This window comes from Saccostrea cucullata, unplaced genomic scaffold (assembly GCF_032062105.1).
Source record: "Saccostrea cucullata isolate Sc308-1 unplaced genomic scaffold, CSIRO_AGI_Scuc_v1 ctg3290, whole genome shotgun sequence".
In the NCBI taxonomy this organism is placed as follows: Eukaryota; Metazoa; Mollusca; class Bivalvia; order Ostreida; family Ostreidae; genus Saccostrea; species Saccostrea cuccullata.
Genome location: NW_026932786.1, coordinates 25,857 through 45,532, shown reverse-complemented (window position 1 = coordinate 45,532; position 19,676 = coordinate 25,857). Strand labels below are relative to the sequence as shown.

Genomic DNA, 19,676 nt, shown 5'->3' with positions numbered 1-19,676 from the left:
TATACTTCTGATATTGAGATGTAAAATATCAAGAGAATTTTCAACATTTGGACCTGGATTTGTTTCAATATCACCTGAGCGTAAGAGTATGAAAAACATAAATAACTGTGCAAAAAATTAATGTTGAGGGACCAAAATGCCAGACACTTTACTTTTGACTCTTGTACACATTCTATTACATGGTTATTTATAGGGATGTGCGATTTTATCGGTATACCGATATATCGCGATTTTTTGTTGCGTGATACGTATCGTGATATGGAGACCTGAATACCGGTCTTTAGGTACATGTTATAAAGTCCAGAAATTATTTATTTATTTGTTCAGTCTTTGAAATTACAATTACAGAAAGTATAAAAAATGTTGTTAAAAGTGAAAAGAACGGCATCTTACCATCCAAACATAATTGATTTTATATACATAAAAATTTCAAGAAAGTAAACTTTTGTTTTAATTTCTAGCATATTTTTAGCAAAATAATGACTTTTTTGTAAAATCATTGTAAAATCTGCTTTTAAAAATATCATAATATTATCATGATATTGTGGGGAAAAAATTGTGATATATCGCGATACGAAATTTTTGGCGATACCCATCCCTAGTTATTTACAACTAAATTTAGTTTTCGACATTTACCGTAGATAGTCTTTGTGACGTTCCAACAAGCATACACTGAGTTTTAGACAAATTTATACTTAATTTATTTTGCTCAATCCAACATATACTCCGTTGCAGATCTTCATAAATTTTGATTCTATGTTTTCTACTGACTTATCAGTTATAGTATGTAATATATTCTTCATTTCTTTTCATGCATGTCATGGGGGAGGGATGGGTGGCTGGGCATAATGTTTATACTGTATTAACCATACATGTAGTATATGTATTTTGATATGACCTTAGTTGAAGCTTCTTTTTGGTGTCTATTTATTAGCACATGGAGAATCCATAGCAATGGACTGCTACCAACAAAGTAAAGAAGATGTCCATGATGAATTCCTTCAGACATTTTGTTACACAGATATAGAAATGATGTAGGTATTGTAAATACACACAGTCACAGATATAGAAATGATGTAGGTATTGTACTGACCAATGGACTTTTACGAGAAGCACTGACTTCTACAGTTGACGGTTTACTTGGACATTTAAACTTGTATCATGTACGGAAGCACAGAATTGATAATGCATAAGAAAACCTTTCTAGTGGTCATAGGTATGGTGTTAGGGGTACTAACATGTGAAGACCGGGCGTTGAGAGTAGAGTGGTTGTCGTTTTCGTAAAGGACAACTGATATATGCATTGAAATAACCCGTTATTTTCGTTACTTAAATGTTGAGCTAAATATTTATATCATAAAAGAGCTACCGTACATAGCCATGAGTGTTAAAGTAAGCGTCAACTGTAAAAGTCAGGCTCCTCATAAAAGTCCAGTGCTAACTCTGACTTACTTACAGTTGTTTTTTTGTTTGTACTACATAGAAATTTTTATTGATTTTCATTTTACATTTACAAAATCAGTGTCATAGAGAACAAAGGTTCCTAAAGCAAATATGTAGCAAATGCATTTTCTGGTACAATGTATATGAAAATATATTTTTTGACAGGACAAAGATCAGAAACCAACAATTATATGGAGTCGACATAAAAACAAGGCGTCCAGAACTATTCGGTCCCAGTTACGGGAGACATTGTATTTGTGTTGTAGCCGGGCAGGTGCCCTGTCCAGCTTATGAAAAACTGCCCAAAGAAATGCGCGGGAAATTCAATCCTCTGAATGCTCGGAACAAATGGCGAAAAGCTGAAGAGGAAGTGTTAGGGACAAATCAGGAGACGGAAGTGTGACGGGAGGTCTACTACAATAAGACTGGGGGGAGGATAGTCATTCAGGTGTGATAGGGGGTCTATTGCACTCGGAAGGATGGTGTGCAGTGACTAAATGCAATAAATGAGGATCATGAGAGTTTAGAAGTGAAAACACTGAATCATAAGTGTATATGTTTCAGATGTTTATCATGCATGTATATATTGTTGAATGCATTTATTTGATGTATAAATGTATCGGTATAATTGTTGTGAGTTTTATAGATTGCACAGTAATATTTCTGTTAATAATAAATGAAAAGAACTAAAGTCTTGCATTCATTATCATTCAAAATCATATTCTATGTAAGCAATTCACTTTGATATCGTGACAATATGGATTTTTGCAATTCACTTTGATATCGTGACAATATGGATTTTGAAAGCAGTCTTCAAATCATTCAAATCACGGTGTGAGACGTGGAATAAATTAATAATTAATAGACTGTAGGAAGTGGTATTACTAACCTTTTGGTTTTGAGAAGTGGTATAACTCAATCATGGATTGTTAGAAGTGGTATTAATTAATCAATGACTGTGAGAAATGGTATAGCTATGGGACAGGGTGGTGGGAAGTGGTGATAAATAATGAACAGCGATGAGAACAGGTATAACTTAATGTACATATAATGTAATAGACTTTTAATCAAGGACTGTGAGGAGTGGTATGTGTCACTAAACATGCTAATTCATGGGATGTTGAAAAGTATTTTACTTATTTGTTGGTGGTGAGAAGTGGTATTAATTAATCAAGGACTTCGAGAAATGGCATTACTAATAGTTGGTTGTGAGAAGTGGTATAACATAATCATGGGTTGAGAGAAGTGGTATTAATTAGTCAAGGACTTCAAGAAATGGTATTACTTATTAATAATGGGTTGTGAGAAGTGGTATAACTTAATCATAGGATGTTGGAAAGGGTTTTAATTAATTGCATTGTGAGAAGTGGTATTCTTAATCATGGGTGAATTGTAAGAAGTGGAATTACTTAAGCATGTGATTTGAGATGTGGTGCATGTATACTTGTTTACATGACTTGTGTAATTTAACAATGGTTGTAAGAAGTGGTATTAGTCATGGGATGTGAGAATTTTAAGTGGTATAATTTAACCATTAGACATTGGGTTGTGGGAAGCGGTATCTGTTGTCCATACATAATCATCCCTTGTTGATCAGTAACACTGTTAAAGAGTCCAATTTTATATTTCCAGATTAAGACAAAATATTCCGTACATGTAAGTAAATTTCAGTATTGGAAACTAGTAATATTTATGTCTGAAGATCATTAAAATAATTAAATTATGATTAATATAAGGTAAATAAATGGGTTACACAAGAATTCCCTCTCACCTTATTTTAATAATATATTTCTCTCCTTATTTCGGATTCTTTATATTTAAAAATATTTAATTATATTTAAAACTTGAAAATTCAAAAACAATGTCATTTTTTTAATTTGTAATTTCCCTAATTTTAAAATGTTCTTATAAATACATGAAATATGCATAAACATATTTCACTTCAATTCAGAAATAAAATTCATTTTTTTTAAGTGTTTTCTATGATTTTTAGCTTGTGGAAATACTTAAGTTATATTAACTTTGGGGGGAAAATTAAAAAAATTTATAAGTGTGCTTTAGCGCATGCAATGAAATTAAAATTTTATGAATAAAACTGAAGTAAGGTATAATGAAGTATTCTCCCTGGCCTATTTAAAGAAAGAGATCTGCGAGATTTTCCTTCTGACTTTTGGCTGAGTTGGTAAAAGATAATTTTTAGGAAATACAATATAACATTCATAAAACTTTAATTTCATTGCAGTAAATTGATAAATGCACAAATAAAATAAGATTTTTTTTTTTTTTTTTTTTTTTTTTTTTTTTTTTTTTCATCAAGTTAGTGAAGGTACAAAGTACTAAGTTGTTCACGGCTCAGGACTCTACTCTTTTTGCCGCCAAAGGTTGGAGCTCTACAAAACATAAAAATATATGTTGAATCTGAAATGTAATTCACAAACTGAAATAAACATCAAATGTATAATAATACGTATATGTACACATGTACCCATAAAACAAGACTAAAACATTCATGCAGGTAAGTGTATAAGCCCCTAGGATGTGGAGGGTAGGGTCCACAACCTTACTTGAGTTTTATTCATAAAATTTTAATTTCATTGCATGCGCTAAAGCGCACTTATAAAATTTTTAATTTTATTTCATAAAACTGAAGTAAGGTATAATGATGTATGTTTTAAGCCAAATGTTTTAGTTTTGGTTTGATATTATTTACTTCAATCTTAACACAGAATCTGAGAATCCTGAATCATTTTGGACAGGTTTATTGTAGAAAGTAACGAAAGTACTTGCTAATTTCCAGTTTGCTTCTCCATGATTTAGACGGAGTTTGCTTTAGACGTACTAGCTCCTCTAGTAGAATGAGCTTTAAAAATATCTATATTTAAGGAATACTTCATTTGAATTAAGTGTGAGTTAAAAAGTGCTACTCTTTTTATATTGCTAGGCGTATCAACAGGGGGACCAGGGCTGCCCCCCCCCATTTTTCCCCCAACATTACCTTAACTATATAAAATTTTAATTGAATGGTTGGTTGCCCCCCCCCCCCCCCCCCCACACACACACACTTTTTACGAAATATTTATATGAAGGAATTGTAGGAAAAATTGGAAGTGAAAGTAACTTGGCCTTGAAAAAGTTGGCCACTACCCCCAATCCACTAGTATTTGAAAGGTTTAAGTGCTGTGAAATTTTAAAGGTTTATTTTCACACATTCCATGGAGATTTTAATGCTGTTATTATAAATTAATTGTTTTTTTATATTGAAAGTACTTCAGATTTTTTTAAAGTGTGTGATACATAAATCTTTGTATTCAAGCTGTGTATATTTTTTTTATTTAAATTGTGCCATGGATGAAAAACGTGTTAATAAAAAGTAGTAGCCATCAGTAAACTGATGGGACTCCGATATAAGGAAGGACAACTTTTTAATTTAATTTAAAAAGTCTCGAAATGCCAAAGTTATATTATAATTGTATAACATAGGTTAACATAAGGCTTGATTCCTTATAATTTAATTTCAGTGTAGAAAATAAGACAATTTTTTCCTCCAAAAAATGACTTCAAATCAGCATATTTCAAAAGTAACGTTAAGCGGAATACTGTATACAATATTATTTTCCCCCCATGTTATTTTTGCCTCTACACCTTGTGTTAAATCTGCCCAGCTATAGTTTTATTTAAGAAATTATAGTGTATTCTTTGAATTCGCTGCTCTTAGTTTCTCTCGCCCAAATGAGAATAGGGTGAAAAAAAAAACGGGGGCGAAAATTTCCTTGTATACAGCAATGGTTTTACGTAACTCATAGTGATGTTAGGGAACTTATGGGTATACCATGTAAGATTAATTTTGTATCCAATCAAATGACATCTTACATGTACACACAAAAATTTTACTATATATATCTTTTTAAAAATCATTTTGACAGATTCAGGGATGATTGATGAACACTTGGCATCAGTATATAGGTAAGCATCAAGTGGTACTGAGTTAGGTTTTCTCTAAAGTTTTCACATTCAATTATTTTAATCACTATTGAATTTATCACAGTGCAGGACAATTTGTGGTTGTCACTGTATGCAGTGACACAACAGTTGTGCCAGAGCGTTATGTAGCACAGGTAATTGTTCATGGACATTATAAAACTAACATATAAGCTCGTGTTTTGTTTACCAAGTTCTTTTCTTCCAGCACTTCTATTTTAGTTCTAGATATCAATTTTAGCATAAGTTTTTTCATTAGTTTTTCTTGTCATCTAGCCTTCTGATTCTCACACACTGATTGATTGAATTAAACAGTCCATATTTAGAGATCAAAACTTTATTTAACATTGTACAGTTTTCTAATCACATTGGATGTTTTTTTTCTCTTATATCATCCCTCAACCTTTTTCTAAGAGTTTTGAAAAGATGCATACCCGGTAACTTTTTTTTTTACATTAAATAAGTCTAGGAAGAAGAACTTCTTCTCAATTTTGTGATCAAAGACAAAACATTTTGACTTTACTTTTGGCCAACCAGAAAGGATGAAGGCTAGGAGCCTTTCCGCTCGGTTACAAAAGTGCTAGGACCCCGATTGTCACCCAAAAGTCCAAAGTTTAAAACTCTTTTATAAATTTGATAACTAAGATTCTGTAATATTATGGAAATAAAATCAAAGTTAGTGGATTACTAGTAAATACCAGTGACTGTTATTTTTTGTACAATATTTGAACAATAATAACTTTTGAACATTAGACACTAGGACTTTCATATTTCACCTATGTATTCTTTGTGGAAAGACCTTTCATTTGATAGCGACAACTTTGACCTTTTGACCTTGGAGATTTCCGTACTTATCAAAAAAAATAACCTTGACCATAACTTTTGAACGGTAAGGGGTAGGGTTTTCATACTTCATATATATAATTCTTGTGAGAAGGCCTTTCATTGGATACCAAGAACTTTTGACCCTTTAACCTTGACCTTGGAACTTGACATAATTTTCAAATTCTTTGACCTTGGCCACAACTTTTGAACAGTAGATACGAGGACTTTCATATTTCACATATATACTCTTTGTGGCAAGACCTCATATGATATCAACAACCTTGACCTTTTGGCCTTGACCTTGGAGATTTCTCATACTTATAAATAACTTTAACTTTTACCATAACTTTTGAATGGTAAGGGCTAGGGCTTTCATACTTCACATATGTAATCCCTGTGAAAAGACTTTTTATTGGATACCAAGAATTTTTACCCTTTGATCTTGACCTTGGAGTTCAATGATAATTTCTAAATAAATGACATATGAAAGGGTGTTCATATTAGACACAATATGTCATAAACTATAAATCACAATTCACCCACAAAGACATCAAAAGCGGGGGACCACAATTCTTTGATTTTGTTTGTATTCAGTTATCCTGAATTTGGTGTCTATGTTACTTGCATGATTACTTCTTCTAAGAGTCTAAAGTAAAGAACTAATACAACTTTGGCTTATTCCATTTTTGTAATTAGTAGACATGCGTATTACAGTAACACAGCAGATTTATAATAACTAAGTCAAAATTCAAACGCTATTGAACATACATCAAACATAATACTTCATCAGATTTTATGTTTTGTTTTAAAATTCGTAGCTTAATTACTTTAATTTCAATCACACCAAGTTACCGTACATAAAACATGCTTATTTTATTAAACTGTACATTGTATCCCTTTTCCTACATCTTGGATTATCTTTCAATAATATTTTTCTGCAAGAGGAAAGTGAAGTGACTTTATCAGTATACGAGGGGTTATCAAAAAGTTCGTGTACTGAGGCTTTAAAATTAGTACCATGTAGTCTGAGCTTACAAAATTTATATGGAGCATAAAACAACAAAAAATAAATTAATGTTGAAAATTTTAGTTTGATACGTTCATCATTCCCCAAGTTATTATAAACTAAAAACGACATTATATCAGCACCCGGCGCCGTCGCCGTTTAGTTTAATGCCTTCCGACAACGTTATTGTTTTTCAATGTCTGCTTCTTCTACCTCATACACTTATTTTGATTAGATCTCCTGGAGCTGAGTAAGGACTTCAGTTCGTATTGTTTATATGACTTTAAAATGCCACGAACAGCGGCTTTCAATGCAAATACTATTGCAAATGGATTTATATAATGGCAGAGATCCTCGCTTGATTGTGCCAGCATATTTTGCTTTTTGGAGTTCAATATTTACAACACATTATCAACGTCATTTTTTGACGTGATTGATTTTTCACACCTTGACTACAAATCGACGTAAACTGTGCATTCCTTTTCTCTCTCGAATATATTTTGGCATTAAAAACAAGTAATCTGGATGCAGATTATTTCTTTTTAGCCAGTTTAAACATTTCCTGGGTGTTTATCACTTTTTCTATGTGCAAAACTTTATAGAATGTTGGTAAAGGAAGCCTCTCCCCTCTTTTGACGTCATTTTCAAGGCAATTTTTGTTTGGATACTCCATGTAAAACTTACGATAAAATTTCATAGAAATTCCAGAATGAGGTAAAAATTTAATATTTTATGGAACAAAAGTGTCCCAACACATACCTTAATAAACGGGATTTTGGGATGTCAAATGTGGATATCACAATGGTTTTTCTTAGTTGCTACTTAGATCGAAAAAAAACGTCATTTTCGGGGTTGCGCCGCATGGACATACCATTGCTTACAAAATCATTACTAATTTATTGAAAAATAAAATTCATTATTTGTAATTTATTCTATAGATAGAAAAGATGATGAAAACTAGATATTTTAAAATTCATTCATGTACCTAAAGCGGTTTTAATTTTATGATTTTCATATAATTTTTGATAGCCCCACGTACATGTAAAAAAAAACAATTCTAACAACTTGTAAAATTTAGCCCTTCTGTCACACATTTTACTGCGGTTTCGAAGAATGAGTTTACTGTATCATGAAAGAGGCGTATCGTTCACCTCTAGAAATGACTGAGACATGGTGATGGTACTCAGTATCGGGTATAAAACTCTTCAGAACAAGAATTGGTATGTGTTAGAATACTTTGCTGGATATTCTATTCGAAATACATCACCAGATTACCCTTCTGGAGCAGATTCCAGATCATGCCATTATTCAACGAATTTCTCATTTATTCTCTAACACAAATGGATACTAATGAACTCTTTGAATGTCTAGTTTACTCTTACTTAGCTAACATCCAGCGTATGCATAGGAGTGTAGATTAAAGGAGTAAAGCAGATTTACGTTTCATCGTAGGCAAATCCTGATATATGAACAACGCAGTTCTTTATAGGAGGAGGAAACACTGATATGGTCAGATTGAAAGGAATTCTTCTACTTTCTTTTAGAACTGTAACATTTCCAGACTATAACTCAAGACAGGCCAAGATTCGTACTTTGCCAGAAATAAAAAGACTGTTAAGAAGTTGCTGCTTTCAATTTCTTGAAATTCAATGCAGAAATCTTGGTGTCGCAGGATCATTTTTTTTTCTATGATACTATTTATGATGATTTGAGCATGCGTCATCTCGTTCATTTACGGTTTGTAAATTCATGACCTCTGGTATCACACTGTGAGAATGGAATGTGTATGGAGGTACAACGGGAAAATTTTTATTTGACCAATAGAGTTAAAAAAAAAGCTTTAATGCCACCGTTTGTCAGAACAATTCTACACATGGACAAAATGTTTTTTTTATTTAAGAAGAAACTTTAAGGCAATATTAAATGGGATAAAATAATATTAAACAAGAAAATATGAACCCAGTATACTGTAATGATATCCAGCTTTACGTAAAACAAATTCCATTCAGAAGCAAATATAAACACAATTTCAGATATTTATAAGTCACATAAATTATACCTGCACTCATACGAAAAGATCGCTGTAATCTTATGAAATATCATCACAGTTTTATTTTCTGAATAATGTCATTTAAAAGAAATGTCAATAGAATAATATCACGATTTGCAAAACACAAACATAGTTTATATAAAGCTAAACTGGTCGCTAAAATCCTGGTCAAACTTCATAGCCACCTCTGTGTATCTGCCCGTGTTGTCCTCGTATTTACGGCAGGTAGAAAAGGGTTGAAAATAAAGGTGAAGGGTCACTGCGCCTTCCACGTGACTTCTGTTTCCAACGCGATGAAGACCGTCTGCGTCTAAGAGAAGAGATGGTACTTGTCATTGAAATAAGAAAAAACAATGTTAGAATGAAAATTATATGTACAGATGTTTCCCGTGGGATTTGTTTTTAAGTTAGCGATTTCTTTTCTTTTTTTCAAGGTATTGTCAGAAGACCTTACTTCTTCGCTCGCTATACTGTAAACCAACTTTTATTAGCGGCCAGTTTATTTCGCTATTTACAGGGGAAAACAAAGTCGTGACAATTTATTTTCGCTACGAAGTTTTTCTTAGATCTCTAAATAGAGACATAAGTTCACGGCAAGAAATATTAGAAAAAGGCTCTTGCGAACATTACTCGCACGCGAATAAAAGTTGGTTTACAGTAATTCCTTGCCAAGAAATGCGTTGAATCCAGGCGTTTACGATTATTTTTTTTTCGCCGAACTGCGTTCGTTATCTTTAACATTTTTCATCTAATAGTCCGAAAACCTTACACAAATCCAAGACTTGGTTATCAAAATACTTGCCAGTGATATGGGCTACATCGTTGACTTTGTATACGTTATCCGCTATCTTCTCCATTTTACATCCACATGACGTCACATCCGGATGTTTATACATCTCCTCATATACCTCACCCTTCAGTGTCTTCATAAAGCAGTGAGAGTTGGCGTGATTATGTATGGGGCTTTTCTGGTTTTTGTTCCAACACAGTATCATAAGGTTGTACAGTCCATTCCCTTTGTCCAACAAAGTCCTTGTGTATCTGATCAGCAAATGAATTTATAAAAAAAATTAAGGTTGTCTCAACTCTTTCAAATCAAATAAGATGATGCAAAATAGATAGGCCAAATTTTCCTCTAAGTCAATTTTTTTAAAACTTTGAAATTTTGTTGTAGTTTACTAAATTTCTCTTAATGTGTATTTTGAAAAAAAAGTTTATATATAGTTTATATATATATATATATATATATATATATAGAAAGCACAAAGAAATTCACTTTTACATGGATACCATAATTAATTTCATTACAACATGTATTGGTAACAATCCTCTGTTAAAACTAATGTCCAAATAACTGTATCTCACTTCTATTCTCAATGACTGTGTAGTGTAGGGCAGCGCCGCGAGAATTCCATCGGCATCGAAAGCAAGTTTTTTTTTACTTGCCTAGATAGCCGAGCGGTCTAGCGCGCTGTTCCTGCACTGCTAGGAGACAGATTCCGAAGGTCGAGAGTTCAACCCCGGGCTGGGGCGGAAGTGGGTATCCATGTAAAAGTGAATTTCTTTGTGCTTTCTATATTAATATTTCTTCACTTAGGGCAGTTATGTTAGTTTAAGAGTTGTTGTAAAATGTGCTTTATAGATAATAATTAATTTCATTACAACATGTATTGGTAACAATCCTCTGTTAAAACTAATGTCCAAATAACTGTATCTCACTTCTATTCTCAATGACTGTGTAGTGTAGGGCAGCGCCGCGAGAATTCCATCGGCATCGAAAGCAAGTTTTTTTGACTTGCCTAGATAGCCGAGCGGTCTAGCGCGCTGTTCCTGCACTGCTAGGAGACAGATTCCGAAGGTCGAGAGTTCAACCCCGGGCTGGGGCGGAAGTGGGTATCCATGTAAAAGTGAATTTCTTTGTGCTTTCTATATTAATATTTCTTCACTTAGGGCAGTTATGTTAGTTTAAGAGTTGTTGTAAAATGTGCTTTATATATATATTTATATATATATATATAAATATATATATATATATATATATATATATATATATATATATATATATATATATATATATATATATATATATATATTGAAGAAAATTAATTCGCACATTCTTTTGCCAACATGGTTTGAAACATGGCCTATAAGACTCCTGTAAGAAGACTATGAAATCAGACACAGCACTTCAGAATATGCATTTTTACATTTTGAAAATTACCGCTTTTAATGCATTTTATAAATACCTCCTTATGTTATCCTAAATTACAGTGATGCCGGTACATTTTTTTAAATGTTAAGAATAGAACCTAGTTAGACAAGGAATCGATAATTTACGTTCAAGTATCCAACACTACTTTATTACAGAGAAAAGTATAATTAAATTTTCACCAAAGAAACAACAGAATGGTTGATATAGAACCTGGATTAAGATGTGCTAAAATGAAGAATATTGAACCGATAGATTAAGGAATTTTGACTGTGTAAATAAATATTCAATACAGAAAAATAAGATTGACTAGAGCAGAGATCGTTGCGAAGCAACGAGTAGGTCTTCCGTCATGTTTGACCGGAAGTAGCTTTAATTTTTAACAAAAATGAGAAATAACGCCTAAAAATGGTTTGAATCCTCTAAAGCTATGTTAATTAATACAAAATTAAGGTATTAGATGTATAACAAGCATTGTTGAAGAATGAAATTTTACTTTATATTTCCTTATCTTTAGTGTTTTGAGGCTTTGATTCCAAAGTTACATAAAGTTTTGTCCAGACATATCATAAAAAAGTAGAATTTTCAAATCATACCCCCACTGTCGGAAACAGTGAAGAGTGTGTTATACCAGAAAAGGAATTCTGTGAAATAAACTCACTTTCAGACTTTAATTTTACGTTAGATGGAGAAAAATAACATAGACGCTTCATAATAAAAGACTTTTTTTTTAAAGTTACAATTAATAAAATTTCCACATTAAAATACGTTACTCAATGCTAAGTGTGTATTTCTTATAAAAACAATTAATTTTTAACTTTTTTTTAATTAAAAAAAGAAAAGAATGGGCTAAAAATTTCTTTGATAGAAAATGACTCTTATTAATGTTATACAAAAATAAAATACATAAAATATTTTTACCAGGATATTTTGCAGTAATTAAGAATTTACTACCCCTACCCCCAATTTTAGTATCCGTTTGCTGACACACAAATATAACTTTTCATTCTCAACACTTTTAGTATGATTATGCCATACTTATATATTGATAAGTGTATAAAACAACATAAATAAATAAGCCTTATGACATTTTTAACAATGTCCTTGACCTTTTAACCTAAAAAAAAACGTATTTATACACTTGTAAAGAACAATTCTGGGAGATAAAAAAAATGTACAAGTAATCTTGTTCTTATGTTAGTTTAAAAAAGTATGGTATTTTTTCCTCATATGTACAGAGAATTGCAAAAATCATGAAAATGAAATTAATATAAATATTTATTATGATAACCCCCCCCCCTCCATATCTATCTACTTCCAGTTTGGAACTGACGACGCCGGGCGTATTTTGACGACTTCAATAGATTAAGCATGACATTTTGAACAACTTTTCTTCTTTGACGTATTACTAATTCTCAATTCGTTCTGATTTATAAAGAAAAAACTGTCGGCCCCTCTACCCCCCTAATTGTAAGGACCAGCCCTTTTTAAAAGATATCATTTGAAAGGTCTTGGAATTTTACACTTCTTTTATTCTATATGTTTTAACAGAATATTTCCAGTTAAAAAGATATTGTAAAGGAAGTGTTAAAAATTTTGAAATTCGGGATACGACTATTTTCGGACCATAGCGAGCGCCGACATGCGGCACTTCCGATAAAAATGAAATACTTTATACATATCTATACACTTTGGTTTATCATACCTGAAAGTTTCATGTTTCTATCTTGAGCCATTATTGAAAAACTGTCGGACAAAATGACCCTCCAAAACTCACTAAATCGCAGAAAACTCTGAACCGGAAGTGAGATCATCAAATTAAAAAAAAAACCTCAAGTTCATTTAATTTGTCATCAATGCTGAAAGTTTCATGAAAATCCATCGACGCGTTTACGAGAAATCGCCTGCACAACATCGGTAAGAATAATAATAAGAAAAGTTGAAAAGAAACAACAGAATTATAAGACAGCCTTCCGTTGAACGGAAGATCTTAATCATCAGTAGGTGATGTCACAATATTTGACCTCTAAGTATGACCTTGACCTTTATCATGAATAAGGAATGGAAACTTCTAATAAATATTTTCAAATAACAGGTATATTTTAAATAGATCAAAAGTTACTTTGCATTTAATAACAAACTGTCATTTCGCATCTACATGACAAATGTAGGCTCTCAATTAACCAATATATGTAGGATACTTTTTTTACTTTTTAATTAAAATTGTGTCAAAAATTACCAATTTCCTTCCAAAGATCATTGATAATTGACAATACAGTGATATTATTCTTTTTTTTATTTAGTGTATGTATAAGAAATAAGTTAAAACAGATTGTGTTGGAGTGTTTTTTTACTACCTTAAATACTATTACTACATGTATATAATTAACAGAATTGTAGGGCTGAAGGATAGATAATATTTTTCAACATCAGATAAAAGGTCATCTAAAGCAAACAGTAAACTGTAGATTATGATTTGTTAGGAGAAGCAATCATTATTGTTTGTCCATTATACAAACGCATGCAAGGGGATAATAATCAGACACAGAAATTATTCAACTTTTTTAAAAAAATAATTTCTTTAGTATTGTAATCAGACATGAATACCCGAATGACAGCGGCATACAGTTCGTAAAACCGTTGTCGGATTTATTCCTGAATATTCCATCCTTCCCATACACATTTAAAATGACATTTATTTATATTTAATTTTTTTAGGCAGTGAACCAATTGTCATTAACAAGCTGATGGCGACAAGTAAGGTAGCGTTGTTGTTGTGTTTGTTGTAAAGAATTGAGCAAGAAAACCCTCAGTTTTTTTCCTTAAAATAATCACACGCCATGGAAATAAGATCTACAAAAACCAAGGGTATCATCTGCGGTAATTAGAATGTTATAACCCGTGACAGTTATAATCCCAGACTTTATGTTAAACACCTATAATTATAAACAACACATCCATTCAGTTCATTTTATTTTTAAAAGGAATGAAAACGATACTTGAGGTTTAACCCTGAAACACTCATATTTTCTATAACAGATTTCTTGGAAGTATTTTAATTTTAGTGCTGCATGTGTCTTCCTCATTCTTCAATGCAAAAGAGAAAGAACAACACAAACTTAAATCTGCATTTATTTAAAATAGGCCATTGTCATACAATAATAATGTTTCAGACCTTTTTAATCGACGATTTTTTATGACATACCCACCTTACAATATGTTAAATTTCCCAAATCACTCCCTTTTAAATGAACACAAAAGCTTGAATTTAATTCTGCACGTCAATTCCGAATCCGGCAAGCAGTTTCCCTGAATATCATTGAACAATAGGATCGAATGCGAAGCAACAACACATTTCGTTTGTTACAAAAATTTATTTCAAACTGTGAATGTTATTAAGTATTTGTAAGAAAAAGCAACTATTCATTTTTATGTGTTATCTGTTATACAAACGTATGTAAGATAACTATAATCCTTGATATTTCTTTTTTTTCGAATTCAATAAATCTATTATAAAAGCGGACGAATATTGCAACTAATTGCTGCAGATAGCTACTACATTTCTGATTTGGATCCAAAGAGTGACCACATTTCCTTATCCAAAAAAATCATGAATAATGAAAAAAAATCGTGTCAGAGAGAAATTATTCAACCTCCATTTAATTCCTCTTTTATTCTTGCAGATGAATAGTTACATGTACTAGACAAGAATATCTAAATAAAAGTGGCATCTCGTTCGTTAACCATTTTTTTTCTTAATGATTGCTTCATCCTTTCCATATACATTTTATATTACAATTATATATTTATGATTTATTTTAATCGGCTTTTTTGTGCGTACCAATTTTCATTAACAAGCGTATGTCGACAGGCAAGTTAGCGATGTTGTTGAGTGTTATAGAGAATTAAACAAGTAAATTTTCAGCTTTTTAAAAATAATTCCACGGTATTCTAACACGTCAGGTGGAAATTTAATGACCTACCGAAACCAAAGTATCTTCAGTAATTGAAATTTCATACCCCGTGACGGACAGCTTTTATCCTGTACTTTACCGATATGACAACTTTATTTATAAACAACTCAACAGTTCAGTTAATTTTAGGAAATGACAGATTTCTTGGAAGTATCCTAAATTGTGGAACAAACTACCTTGGCATTTAAACAATAAAAATATATTGGAGTTATTTTCCTTCTGATTTAATAATATCAAAAAAAAGGTTGGATGTACAAGAAAGGCTTGAAGCAAAAAAAAAATCAAAGAAATAATGGAAGTGTGACAGGTTTAGCAAAATAATTGTATGAGGTTGGGAGAGAATTGCATATATTAAAACGAAGAAGTAAAAACAAGAAATAAAAAAACGAAAAAGCAGATTATACTTTAACAAATTTCATATATGAATCAATTACTACTGTCTTTTATTATCAAAGTTAATTTTTAAAAGCATATTATAGACATGTGTGATTCAAGGCATATTTTAAAAATATTTTTGTGTGTGAGTGAAGCAAGTGTCGTCTCACTACTTTAATGCTTAGACAAACTTAGACCCAAGTTTTATTTCAAATTTGGTTACAATGAATAATGATACAGTTTTGATTTCTTTAGATTCTTTTTATCGACAAAGTATATTTTTAATATGGTATACCACTTTAAAACATTTAATTTCTCAAATCCTTTAATTTAAAATGAACATAAAAACTTAAGTTTTGTTCAGAAAGTAAATTTCTTATCGTCAAGTATAATTTCCCTTTTAATATCAGTTAAAAGTGAAATTGTATACGGTATAAGAAACAGCAAGGATTTAAGATGTGTGTGTGTGTGTTTTTTTTTTGCATTACGCAGTGCAGGAGATTAAAGTATCAAGGCAGAGGTCATGGTTGAATACGTGCATTAATAAAAGAGGAACATTATTATTTTGAAATATATTGTATTCATCATGGAATTCAAACTTACTTTTCATCACTCCAGAATTCCTTCCCCTCCCAGTCTTTGGGGTAACTCTTGTATTGAGACATTAGGTGTTTGACCCTATCCACGGAATCTTTTGTTATTCCATTTTTCAGTTCATTTTTCAAATCTTCCTGCAGAGCTTTAAGATCGTAGCGGCCCATTTGCGTTGTCCAATTGTTCAAGTATTGGAACTACCGACTGACTACCAAGTTTATGTATTAAAATATAAAGTACAAGTTATGCAAAATACATCCTTATATAGCAGTCTGAAAAGCAGGGCTATTTGATTATTTGTTTTTAAAAATACTTTGTTCTAGAAAATGCTTTGAATGTTCAGATATGGTTTTTCATAGATGATGAATATAAGTTAGATAACATTGTTTTGACCTTCAAATTAAGTTAAAACAATTAACTATAATCTAAATACAGAACCCCCAGTTTTTGGAGAATATGAAACATAAATTGTAAATCAAAATACCCATTTAAAATGATCAAACAAGACCTTTATTGGAAATACACGTGAGTCACAATTTCCATGAAAATAATAAAAATCACTCGCCGGTATCCACTGAGTTACTTATAGATGCTGTCACTTAAAAAATTACAGCCTTCTTTTCATAAATTTAATCACTGCAAACTGTAGTAAAATACCTACACACAAAATAGGGATATATAAACCTATTTATTCTTATATTTCCGTGTTCTTTCCCAAAATTCATGACCTAGGCATTTACACCAAAGGAAAAAATTTAAATAATTAAAGATGCTGTTTACCCATCACTTTTGTTGATATTATAAACGTAGTGGACTCTGCTCTATAAATAGCACGGAAAATAAACTATAAAAATAACATACAGAGAGAGAGAGAGAGTGAGAGAGAGAGTAAAATAGACTTGTTCGTATCTCTTAAAAAATGTATAAAAGAAATTTCCCAAAGTAAACCAGTACAGAAAAGGGAGAAAAAAGGTTGCATCATTTCCCAGTCGGTTTTAAATGTTTGAACTTGCAAATTAAATTTAAATTAAATTTTTAATTTTTTTATTCGGAAAATGCAATTCCTAGAAAATTACTTTAACTGCCTTTATAAGAATTCCCATATAGCTTGACACGAACCAATAAAAAGTCATTCAGGCGCTTCTCCTTCAAATTGCTGTTTGAAGTTATGCGCCTTTGTTAAAATGTTAACTATAACTTGTATCTATCTACAAAAGGCCCGTCTAACCCGGTATTGTCATTAAGAGACAGATGCAATACAGATAAGTCATTGCAGAATTCTGTTTTTGAAAAAAATTAATTCATTTGATTATATTCGATTATATAATTGTGATTCTCATTGTTAAAGAGTGAGCACTTTGACGGCAATTTTAATACAATCAGATTGAGGAAAGTAACACTCTTTAAAATGTTCATGTCTTAGAGGTCACAGGTACAAAGTACCAGGTGTAACATAAAACTTAAACTATCATTATCTCCTTCATATCCCCTCTTTAAATAACACTTAGTTTTATAAGCTGACAAAAAAAACATTAAATGTGCTTTTATACATCCTTAACCCATGCCCTTCATTGATAAACAGATATTTTTTTCCAGTGAAGCAATCATTTGTTTTAAATATACAATTTTTTAAAAATATGTATTTAATTAATTAAATATTTATTTTTGAAATATTTGTTTCAGGTTACTTTCTATCTGTTAATCAATAATAAATTTATAATCTGTAAAAGTTTTAACTTTATTCCTCAAATAATATTAGACTTATTGTTAAAAAAATTGGACGTCTTTACTTTTGGAAAAACCTGAATTAAAACTCTAGTAAATTGAATTTAAGATTTTGTTGGGAAGTTGTCGGTCCAAAAAGCACAAGTCGAGCAGACAAATAATCATCGTGGCATTCAATGTTGCCGGCACAGCTAGGTGCTGTTATATGACGATGACATCTAAGAAAAGAATGAAATGCTTCAGATTGATTCAGTTTTTGTTTTACAATGTAAACATGCCCCGTCCCCGCCTTTTGGGTAGTCCACTTTTATTTACACGTGATGTTACACTTATATCGCCTAGATGCTTTTGTCCTTGATGTAAGCTGTTTTAAGTTCTTTTCTTAATATAAACCGGTTTTCATTTTGACTCGGTATTTTAATTTGCATTTTAACAATTGTTTGATTTGTAGAATCATTAATAGTATTGTGGAATCATGCCGGTGATAAAAGGATTTATTTTTATATCAGATTAGCTTTCTCTGGTCTTATTTCTATCATAAAGCTTTAAGGATATCATACTGAAAATTGGAGCGTCTTTGGCTTTTCTCTCGTCTTTTGCATTAACCTGAATACAACTTTATGAACTGTCTAGTTATGACACCTTTTTCGTATACATTGTACATTTTGTTTTGCTTAATTTACTAATGTAATAAATACGTTTTCCAGCATTTTTTCTCAACTGAGAGTGTTATAAATGGAATAAATACTACTTATTGGTCAACCGTAAGCTTTCCTGGTATTGTTTATCCAAGATTCTTAGAACCTCATGAAACAAACACGAATTGAAAATTTTGTAGTTTTATATGGCATTTTAGCATGAAATAATCTTTTCATAAGTTTGGTATATATATCAACACCGAAGGTCTGATTCAAACTGACCATAATTATTTTTACAACAAAACATACATACTAAACAAGGAAAGAGTCAAATAAAATGATTAACAAAAAGTGACAAGAAATAAAGTATCAATCAATTCTTGGACGAATGGTGACATTTTAACGGCATGTAAATAAATGAATTACTGTAACAGATGAAAGAATAAGTGTTAATAACTACCATCTGCCTTGGAAGACGGTATTGTAAAGTTGAAGTTTTTTACAGTCTTCGGACTATGCACTTACTCTCTTTTGTGATTGGTAGAAATTGCATGATGAGAAAATTTCCAATTATTTCATTGGTTGAAATGTTGTTCAAGGCAAGGGAGATAACTTTCTGATGATCTATTTTTCGTACGACTTAACAATTTTGCAAGATTTCCAATCTTTAAAAAATGACAAAACGAACAACAAAATCAGCAGTAATTATTTCTTAATAACATGATATTTTTTATAGCAATAAATGTAAAGGTCTCTTTAATTTCATTATCAATAAAATTTGATAGTTATTGCTTGCAGGCTTTACAATTTGTTATTATTCTTTTCCCCATTCTTGTTTGAAGAGGAATGGGAATCAGCC

The 19,676-nt window shown here is 31.3% G+C and overlaps 2 protein-coding genes across 3 annotated transcripts; one reads left to right on the top strand and one right to left on the bottom strand.

The window, feature by feature from the left end:
• The first annotated feature begins 886 nt into the window (after positions 1-886).
• Positions 887-2,116, top strand: LOC134236166 (uncharacterized). Of its 2 annotated transcripts, none has more exons than XM_062718342.1 (2): positions 887-1,034; positions 1,609-2,116. In XM_062718342.1, the coding sequence occupies exons 1-2, from the start codon at positions 955-957 to the stop codon at positions 1,844-1,846; spliced, it is 318 nt and encodes a 105-aa protein (XP_062574326.1). In that variant the 5' UTR covers positions 887-954; the 3' UTR covers positions 1,847-2,116. The 2 variants fall into 2 exon arrangements, with proteins under 2 accessions (XP_062574326.1, XP_062574327.1); XM_062718343.1 differs by having other exon boundaries at positions 1,024-1,076.
• Positions 2,117-9,183: 7,067 nt separating this feature from the next.
• LOC134236165 (cysteine dioxygenase type 1-like) lies at positions 9,184-16,663 on the bottom strand. The gene is made up of 3 exons (XM_062718341.1): positions 16,464-16,663; positions 10,105-10,343; positions 9,184-9,612 (listed from the first exon to the last, which is right to left on the bottom strand). Exons 1-3 carry the CDS (start codon positions 16,619-16,621, stop codon positions 9,437-9,439), a joined length of 573 nt encoding a protein of 190 aa, XP_062574325.1. The 5' UTR covers positions 16,622-16,663; the 3' UTR covers positions 9,184-9,436.
• Positions 16,664-19,676: the final 3,013 nt, after the last annotated feature.